The 10,990-nt window shown below is 39.4% G+C and overlaps 1 protein-coding gene across 1 annotated transcript; it reads left to right on the forward strand.

Annotated features, from left to right (window-relative positions):
- The first annotated feature begins 3,551 nt into the window (after positions 1–3,551).
- Positions 3,552–9,074, forward strand: LOC121615529 (proenkephalin-A-like). The gene is made up of 2 exons (XM_041949907.1): positions 3,552–3,695; positions 8,475–9,074. The coding sequence occupies exons 1-2, from the start codon at positions 3,552–3,554 to the stop codon at positions 9,072–9,074; spliced, it is 744 nt and encodes a 247-aa protein (XP_041805841.1).
- The last annotated feature ends 1,916 nt before the right edge of the window (positions 9,075–10,990 follow it).

Raw genomic sequence — 10,990 nt, forward strand, 5'->3', positions numbered from 1 at the left:
AAAAATGATGCGTCCACATATGTCCTACTGAGAATAGTGAGAAAGCTTCTTCTTAGCAGAAGACCCATAGTGAGCCTGGCCACTAGTGTGGGAGGAAGGCATGTGTTGTCGATCCATGCATTCTGATGTCAATTAACCAATAGGCAAAAAGTTGACCCTATGACCCCATACTTTGAATGATAGCCCCATCATCTTCATAATTAAGCAGAACTTCATAAAGAAATGTAAAAAGACAATACAAAAAATATGCTTGGGGAAATATATAAGGGGGAATACGAAGGGAAAACAACACAGAAATAAATAAATGTACAAAGTACAGCTAAAATAAAATGGAAAATGAACCTGAAAATATAATAAATAGGAGAATTAATATGAAGGTAAATAAAAACAGAAGCAAATTGAGCAAACAGAAATATCAATTTATGTCACATTTCAGAAATGAATCAATGCCTATGTAAATTCTTGGCTCGTCTCGGCGGCTATTCCCCAAACACTGCACTGGAGTCGACTCGTTGGAGCAGTCAGAATTTATTCTGAGGCAACAGGAAATAAATACAGCCACAGCTCAGCAGGGAGTTAGTCAGCTTTTCATTCAACTAGAAAGCAAAGTTCTGGATTAGTGACGAGCGATCTCTGATACTTCTGGTTACTTAGCAACTAGCTAAAATGCTTCCCACTTCCACACTGTATTTTACGATCGCTTTTACAGTAAAACAGCGATGTAACCACACATTCTATTATTCTCTTTTTTAGAGTTAATATCATCGATTAATTCCATATTATTTTTTACACATTACATAAGAATGAAGTTACTTTTCATTAATTTACGTGTGAATGGACTAGAGACCAATTTACCCCCTTTGTGGGATTGCCATTCTGACATGGATCCCCCACAATGCACCCATTACAACATTTCCAGTGAGATTTTACCTTACCAAAATAAAATACACAGACTTCATGTTAACAAAATAAAACACATAGTAGAGCTATGGCTGGCAGTCCCAAGTTTAACTTGAATTTAACTAAGCTAATTATTTTACCATGTTACACTTACATGTATTTTTAATATTTTTGATGCATTTAATGGAATATTAATGTTTTTGTTTATTGAGTCAATTGTCTATTTATTTTCCTTTTTGGCAGGTTGACCATAATATGATGGGGAGCAGGAGTTGAGGAATTGAGGTTTGACCAGCTGTTGTCATCAAAAGGTTTTTTTATTCCGAACAAAAGAGAAACAAAAAATGATTCAACAAGCTGTTTCTAGCTCCACCTTTAAGTACCAGATCAGTGTGATAGGTACCTCAACACAGGCATAACAAAAAAATAGCATGGAATGGTGTGGTTCTGTTGGTATCATTCACAACTTTTGACAATGGAAACGCAAAACCAGACTGCTTGGTGGAACATGGTGTTATCAATGCCCTCCTGTGAGAGGTCATGAGTGGGTTCTCAGCCAATCCCTCATGAATCCCATTGTTTTATTGGTTTGGGACACTGTCCTCTGTACCCGTTTTTTATCCATTAACTTGTGTTAGGTGGAGGCAGGATAAGGATGAAGCTGCTTTTGAATTAGTGTGCATTGCAGCTGGAACAGCATCTCTACAGTGCTGTGCCAGCTCTTATCATTCTAGGGGGAAGCAATCACCCTGGCATTAAGATGGCTAAATCTTTGCAAGGAAAAGCTAACAGCTGCTAGTTTGTTTACATTCAGTGGTGAGAGGTTTAGTAACCCTAACAAAAATCTGGGAAAAAAGATAGCTCAAACATCCATTCATATTAACAAGTGTGATATAATAAATTGTAATAAATTCACAGACCTACATACAATTTTGGATTTCAGTGCCTTATTTATACAAATGTAATTTATACGAATGTTAGTATAATTGAGAACTTCACTAACCATATGATGTTTGAAAATATTTTTTCTTCTATTATCAATCCTCTGGCACATTTCCTCTCATTCAAATCACGTTACAGGGATGTAAAACCTCCAACAAAACCTGTGTACGCCATAGAGAAGATAGAGCAGTCAGTTTTACTGCAGGTTTTACAGACTGTGGAGTGAAATCTTATAGCACACGAATAATGTTCTCATCTCTGACCAGACATCACACAGCTAATCAAAATAATAGACAAGAATGTCAGTGACTGGAGATTATTGCATTTTTAATAAAAGAACAATCTATGTAACATACATCAATACAAACCCTGCTGATTCTACAACCCCGACAACAGGCATATGCACAGGTTGTCTTATTTCATTGTTGTTAAGGATTAAATACCTTTCTCACTCAGATTGTATCACAAACACACACAAAACCACACACCTGGGGATATGAATGCTAACATGAAATATTGTCCCCACACAGACCCTGCATGGTACACTTGTTTTTATTATCTATGTCAAAGACTTTTTGAAAAACAATAAAACAGATGATTTGAGTCAATGTGTGACAGAGCACAGGTCTCTCTCTCTCTCTCTCTCTCTCTCTCTCTCTGTGTGTGTGTGTGTGTGTGTGTGTGTGTGTGTGTCTCTGTGTGTGTGTGTGTGTGTGTGTGTGTTTGTGTGTGGTAGAGAGGGGGAGACTGTCACGTCACATCATCACGGCTATTAGAGCACCTATCCCCCTCTCCATTATTCTCAGTGACGTAAGCCACACAAACTATTTAAGCAGCGGAGCCAGCAGCCGCAGGACTACGCCGATCATTCTGACCGGGCTCCGGGGGAGTTAAACCGGTGTTTGTTTTACCCTCAACCGGTGACACGCTCCGCCGTCCGGTAGGCTGCTTCTTTTTGTGTCAAGGAAAACCGAAGACACAGCGCAGGCAGTCCGAGGAGAGAAAGCGCCGTATGCATATGTGTGTTTGTTGATTGGCTGAACCGTGACTGCTCTGCCCACCGCGAGCCACCTGCCGAGCCACGCGCAGATATATTGGGTGCACAAGCTCGCGCCATTCAACAAATAACTCACTCTACCCCCGAGGGCACGCGCGGCCGAGGAAAGCATAGAACGGCTTAAGTATCGTTTGAAATAACACAGAGGTAAGATAATAACTTCATTTGCAGGAAACAAGTGCTGCAGGTGCTACTAATCCTGCTTCTGCCACTACAGGACCAGGCCGACAATTTGACTTCTTCTACTGCTGTCACTACATCTCCTAATAATCACAGGACTTACTAACGGACAATATCTACTATACACATGAACACTTGCGTGGCATAGTTTACATACCTATTTTCAGATGCATTAAAATGATTGATTTTTATTGATTATCTATGGAAAACCTGTTAAACCTTAACATCCAATCATAATTTAATATTGGTAGAGTTGTAGGAGGTCTTGCGGCAGAAGCAGACACGGATGTAGTAATAATAGCAGTGATAATATTAGTAGTAACAATTGCTAAATGACAGATTATATTTCACTATCTTGTGATTGCCAGCTTTTAATTTTTAAAAAAAATCATAATCAATTTCACATTCTACTCTGTGAGGTAAATTGTTAACAGTCTCACTAATTTTCTTTTTTTGTAATGTTCCTTAGTCCATGGCTCCCTCCGCACACAGCAGCTGCCTGTGGATGATGGTCCTCGGCACATGTGTGTCGCTGGGGGTTGGAACGGACTGCGGGAAGGAGTGTGCACTGTGTGTGTACCGTCTGCTGGGACAGCGGTCTGGTTTCTCCTCCCTGGTAATGCCATTATATTTTACTATAACTATAAAGTTTATTTATATTTTTCACATGCCAGAAAAACTAATAATTGATCAGCTGAAATGAGGTTGCGGAGACAGTATAGTGTAGTACTTATGGTAAATTATTTGTCAATTGACTTAATTTCGTACACAGACTTACCCAGAGCTGGTAACAGGGCAGTCTTGTTTATGACCATTTTCTCAGCTATAATTTATCTTTTTAAAGCCTCCCATTATAATATATTAAGTAAAATACATGTGATGAATCATTTTGAAAATTCTTAGATGCAGTTCCATAACTTCTACGGATTTGTTTTCTTTTCCTCTCCTTTCATATTCTGTCCTCTATTTCTGTGTTCATTCCATTCCTTGCATTGTTTGTTTTCCCTGTAGTTCCTTTCCCAATCTGTTTTTCCTTAATTTTGTTTCTTTACCTTTTCTGTCTCCTATCCCTCTGTACTCTCTAGTTCTACTACCCATTCCTACCTCTCTCTTCTTTCCCCATTTTCTTCTTCATGTCTTCAGTTTTTAGATGGCTGTAATTATAATACTGTCCAACAACAACAAAAACACTTGAAGTACATTTCAGTGTTTTCTCAAAATTGAAATAATGTGTTGAGTGTACCACACGTACATTTACATTCCATGCTGGAGATTTCACACGCTGTGGGTTTCATGATGACTACAAGAGTTCCCATATGGTATCTGACTGAGTTAATGATGAGCACGGTAGAATGCTCTCCTTTGCACTTCTGCGAAATCAACATCTTTGCTCAACTGATAAAAAATCATTTATTGAGCAAATAAAAACTTCTTCCCTGTTCGAAAACATTATAACATACCGTCTAAAAATCTTCACAACTTCTTCACAATTTTTACCGAAAACAATCTCTTGTTTTATCTTCTATTCGGATAGAAGTAATCCAATATGACTGGTAAGCAAGATAAATGGAAGGATGTTTTAATTTCATCATTTAAATGGATTTTATTAACGCTTTATTTGAACTTTATTCTCTAAAAGCCATGTAATTGTGACAGGACTAGACTAGACAAATACGAAAGTCTGAGACGATGTCAGTCCTCTAAAAATACTGTATATCAAAAGGATTCTTCTAGTTAAAGATTTTGTAAATTCCTTGAAATTCTGTGACACCAAGAACAGGGATATAATTCTCTGAATTCTTCACACTAAAAAAATGTCAACATCACTTAGAAACATGTGATTGGCATTTGGCAGCAAAGGACAACATGACGGCTCAGACAAAGGAACTATATATCATATAGAAGTGCAAACTGAATATATTCTTTGAGTTTAAAATCTGATAACCTCTCCATTTTTGGTCTTTTCTTTTCCTTTTTCCTTTTTACACAATCATTACTAGTTCTAGTCATCCTGTTATGGCCACCAGAGGGTGCTGCCGACCTCCATCCTCCAGGCCCCTCAGGTGCCAATATGTCCTCAATTCAATTTTCCTGTTCATTAATTCTGTCCTCATAAGCCAGGGGCACTGAATGCTCAGCAAGAATCCCTCCTCCATGCCATCAAACAGGAATTTCTGATGGCTGAAATAAGTGAAATCTGCCCCCAGGGCCCAGCAGATGCATTTAGTCTGATTATACTCCTGCCACTGGGGTTATATGGACTCACATATTTAAAGGATGACTGGGATAAGTGGGCGGCTTGGTGGGGGACACACAGCTTTTATAGGGGAGGCTTCCATTAGATTACGATAGGAATACTGTCTCAATATGTGAGGAGCAGGCTGGGACAGATGGGAGAAATTGTGTTTTTCTAGGTTGTGAAGGGGGTAATTGACCGTCTGTTGACTGTAGTTGACTGCTTCTCTCTTTTGTCTAGTCCTTGTCCATGTTTCTTTATATCAACACAATGTTGGATTTCAGTGCACACAAGATTGACAAGCAGAGTTATAGATGCAATGAGGTGCATAGAATACATTGCAATACACAATTTGTTTGATCTTTTGTTTGTGAAAAATTAGGTGGAATTTACATTTCTTCTCTATTTGAAAACTATAGGAGGATTGGACTAAATTGCCTGTTCTACCACAATAAATTTTAATACACTATGTAGACATCAGAGTTGTTTTATTTTGCCATGATCCAGTTGACAGGTTGGTGGAAGAATCATTCTCAATTCATCCAAAAATGTATATAAATTAACATTACATAACCTGAAATGCATTAGTTTCTTATGTTTTCAGTCATTTAACATTTCAAATAATAAATCTGTAAAGTGGCATTTCATGGTGAACTGGTCAGAAAATAATCAAAATTGTGTAGGACAATTTTGACCTATTCCAATCGCCTTTTTTCTCTCACAACCAATAGTCCAAAAGTGTTTTGCTTTAAAAAATTCTCAAAAGATGAGTCTATGATCTAAATTGTTGGCAATTCATTTTTTCTAGGTCTACTTATCGACTTTTGACTGATCGTTGCAACTCTGAATCATAGTTCTTTTTTACCTATTTAAAAAAAATGGTAATGATATTTGCTTTCATGACCTTATTATGATTAAATGATCTCCAGTAGCACGACCAAGTTCCCTTTTAATTTATTAAAGCTTCAAAATACTTCAATCATAACTTGTTTTTTCTTATTTCTTACATAGTCAGTGAGAAATGATAGTCCAGAACTGAGTCTTGTGCCTGACGACATGTTGACGTTCCAACCCATGAGTACTCAGTAGTCATTACTACATTGTTACATGAGTACTCAGAACTCATGGAGCACACCACACCCTTCTTCAACTCAGCCTTCATTTTGATCTCTTTACACACCTGCAAACTTTTGTGACAACACTGACATGCACGGTTGTGACGTGTTGATTTATATGTCAAAAAGACATAAATACAGGGCCACGCTGCAGTGGCTGTCTGCAGGAACGCATTTTGACACATACACACACACACGCACACACACTCACAAGGTGAAAACAATAACAGCTATGCTAATGCAGCTGGTTTTTGAAAGCAAGTTTCTTCATCTTCCCTCAGTAAACTAGAACTCTTGTCAGGAACACTGATTTACTCCTGTTTAAAATCCCAGATCCCACACCAGATCTGTATTCTCTCTGTTTTGTTCCTCCAATCTGTTGTAATACCACACACATACACACACACATACGCACACACACACTCACACAAACCATACATCACATACACACAGCTATCCTTGTCAGGACATTGCATTGAGTTCCATTCATTGTGGAAAGCCTAACCTTAAATTAACCAGGACCTCAGAAATTATGTTTGCCTCATTAGGACCAGGCTTTGGTCCTCATGAGGACCACTGGTCATGACAATGTTGGTGTTGTTGGTGTAGTGGAAAAGGTCCCAAAGAGCTAATAAGAAGCAACTACAGACAACAGAACTCTCACACCTATTACAATATGTAGCATCGTGAAATTCTCACAGACGCTGTCAACACCTACTGCTCCAGCCATCATCTCAGAGCAGTGATGGGTCCTCAGGATACATGAATAGTTCAGTTGTTGTTGGACATTCAGTATTTTTGCTCCTGACAAACTGCTGATCATTTTTATCTCTTGCAAATAATGACACATTCTACATTCACCACTAACCATGTTCAATGTGAATTCCTTGTATTAAATGAGATAATATTTCAGCAGAACACATACAGTATATATGTCATTACTAAAAGTTGACCATGAGAGGATGTTCGGCATATTGAATAAATCTGACACACAGCTGACCTTTATCGGCAGACTCACTTCTGTCACGCCATGTGTTCCATTGCACTATACACTGTGATCTAGTATTTCAGCTCGTGTGACCCCATCACAAGATGCTCTCTAGTTCCACCTAATGTCGTAGAGTGGAGAAGAATTATTGAAACTGAGTCTGCATCCCAGTTTCGATCTGCGACTTAAAACAAGGCCAGGCTATTTTTTACCCCTCTACTTTCAGCACCCTTTCTTAAACCGCACCCATCTTTGAACTCAGCCTTTATTTTAATCTCAGTTACACACAGTAAGTTTTGTGATTGCGTCTTGCAGGGTTGTGATGGATTGCACTGACAAAATTTGTCCACACATACATTATAAACACGTGGCAAACTACTCAAAACCACTTCTGTGGTAGTTCCCACTACAACGCACACACACACACAAACACACTCACATGAAGACATGTAGTGCCTCTTACAACCACAAAACTAGACATATTTAATACATATGCAAATTAATCTTTAACGGCAGTTGAATCGTTAGTGTTTAATAGTGTAGCTCTTATGTATTTATGTATGTCTGTATGTAGCTGTTATGTTATTTTCTGGTTTAAAGATGACAAAAAAGAGTGTGAAACCACTTAAACAATCATGTTGCAAAAACTATGCTACAAATTGTGATTGTTGAGTTATTAATCTTAACAGTCTTTATAGAGGCTTCAGGATAAAGTGGTTTTATCCTGAACTGAACGCAACATTTTGTACCAGCGATAGACTGAACTTACTACTGAGCCGAAGGCAGCTTGAAACATCACCATAATATTACAGCATTAGGAATGGTGGCGTGATCTCTTTCAAGTGTACAAACTGATGTGCTTTTGAAGACATGTAATTGCCTGGCTAGGTAGGTAAAAACAAACTACAATCTGTCGTCAGATTCCAGCACTGTACTCAACATGTAGACATATAATTGACATTCATCTTCTCATATAATTTCGGGATGAAAGCAAATGTGTATTTTTTTAAAAAGATTGATTATGAAAAGTCATAATAATAACTTTGACTTTTCCAGACATGCTCACTTGAGTGTGAGGGTGGGTTGGACAGCCAGAAGCTCCGCCTGTGCCGGGAATTCCTTCTGGAGGAGGAAAACCACATTCCTCTGTTTGCTGACCCCCGTCAACAGCAGGAACAGGAAGAAGTGGGTACCGTGACAACTGACGATAAGGACGCAACATCACAAGAACACCAGCTGGCCAAGAAGTACGGCGGTTTTATGAAGCGCTATGGTGGTTTTATGTCTCGTCGTTCCTCCTCTCCAGAGGGGGCACTCGAGGATCCTGGAAACCAGGATGACGATGAAAACGTTCGCCTGGGGATCCTAAAAATTCTTAATGCAGGGGCTGAGCACGGCAGTGAGGGGGATGGTCAGGGAGGTGAGGCAGTGAAGAGGTATGGAGGCTTCATGCGTCGGGCTGAAGATGGGGTAGTGCAGGGTGACCTGCTGGAGGCAGTGTTAGGCCGTGGGCTCAAGAAGCGCTACGGAGGGTTCATGAGGCGTGTGGGCAGGCCTGAGTGGCTGGTGGACAGCAGCAAGAGTGGGGGGGTTTTGAAACGGGATTGGGAGAGTGGCAGCGAGCTACAGAAGAGATACGGTGGGTTCATGGACTAGGATGCCACAGTTGTTAAACTCCCCCCCCCCCCCCCCCCCCCCATCCCTCCAACGCCCTCTCTGTAACCAATCACCTTGTAGTCTGGACTTGTTTTAATCCACTGCCAACCTGCTCTGCTAATTACATTGCATCATCTGGCTTTGTATAACGTGCTGCTGCCTACTTCATTGGTTCAAATGATCCTGTAATGATAAAAAAGATAAATATATAATGTTCAGACGTACACAACACTTTTGGTTTTCATGATCATATTATTTATTAAAAGAATCTGTTGATTGAGGTGTGTTGGTCGAGTGTATAATTTTTAAATAATGACCGTGTTCAAGATTATGTGTGTGCAAGGGCCTAGGTTTCAGAAGTGGGAGACACAATGAAGTGAACATTTAAATATTCATATTGCTGAGTTTACATGCAGGTATATCAACACAGCATTTAACATATAATGAAATTGGTTACTTTTATGCTTTCCATAACACTGCTACTCTAACAAAAGCAAATATTATGTAAATGCAGCAATTTAAATATATGTAAGCAGATAATATAAGCAAAGTCCCGTAATATTACTGCAGTAATAATTATCAGAATTAGTTGCACTTGACACCTGACCTGATTCTTGACCTGATACTAAATGATAGATCATGTTGTATTTGCATCTTGACTGGCACACACTTACCTTCACTCTTGGACTGATGTCCAATTCTACTGTGTTCTATTCAAAATACACACCTATGAGTTTTTCCCCCAAGCATGTAGGGATTGGGATGGATGGAATTTTTTCAGCTTTGAGTAGTGTCAGCAGGTCATACTCTCAGGCCACATTAGTCCTCAACAAACTTCATCAGTCAGATGGTTCATGCAGTTTGTATGTAATTAGAAAGTCAAACCTGTGTTGAAATTACTCAGTGCTGTACATTTTAACTGCCATGAGCCAAGATAATAATATAAGCTGATGAGTGCATCAACATTTTTATCAACACAGATCTTCTCTCAACTGGAATTTTGTGGTTAGAGAGCAAGAGTTAAGTTTAAGTTAATGAAGCTGAATTTGTTAGTGGTTATGAAAAAGGTCTAAAAGTAGGTGTCTGAAAAGTGTGGACAAATGCCAGGAGAGAGTGAGAGGAGAGATTATGGACACTTGGGAGAGGCATGCTGCAGGTGAATGCAAACAGAGCAACTCTGCTGAGACCATGATGGACTATGTATCATTGCCCTCATCCCTGTATGTAAGTATTTTGGTTTAGTCTCTGTCTGGTGTCATTCATTAACCTAAATGAACCGAAATGTTGAGCTCCATTCACCACTGTTGACACACAAAGAGGAACAGAACAGAACTGTACGGTCCGGCCTGACCACACAGTCAACACCGTGGGAAATGACTAGAGCGATGGTGGAAAGCTAGCTGAGCTGACATGGATGTCTGGTAAGGCATACATCTTTCCTCAAATTGACAACAAGACATTTCTGTATGAATGTCCTCTCAGGAGCTGGTACAGCCATAAGGCTCAGTGGTAAATCCCTTAGACCTTAAGACACATTATTTCACCAGTCATATCTGGTACCTGGTGACTACACTTCATTGAATACACAGTGCAGTTCCAAATGAGTGGTTAGGACAACTGGATTTGAACTAAAAAGGTTTTTAGATTCTGATTACACAAGATGTAATAATAAATGGGAGGTCCACTGAAGTCGAGTCATTTCAACATGGCCAGATAAACACTTGAGGAGGCAGTGGGGCAACAATGACCAGTGGACCTCAAAAACCTTAGTTTCTCTGGACATTGTACATGCATGTATGTATGTATGTGTGGTTGTATGTACATGCAGTATGGCAGTATGTACCTTGTCATCTTTAAGTACCCATTAAAGCTTTTTGAGCCCCTAGAGGTCAACTGCACAGATGTGTGTGTGTGTG

Source organism: Chelmon rostratus, chromosome 12 (genome assembly GCF_017976325.1).
Source record: "Chelmon rostratus isolate fCheRos1 chromosome 12, fCheRos1.pri, whole genome shotgun sequence".
Classification (NCBI taxonomy): Eukaryota; Metazoa; Chordata; class Actinopteri; order Chaetodontiformes; family Chaetodontidae; genus Chelmon; species Chelmon rostratus.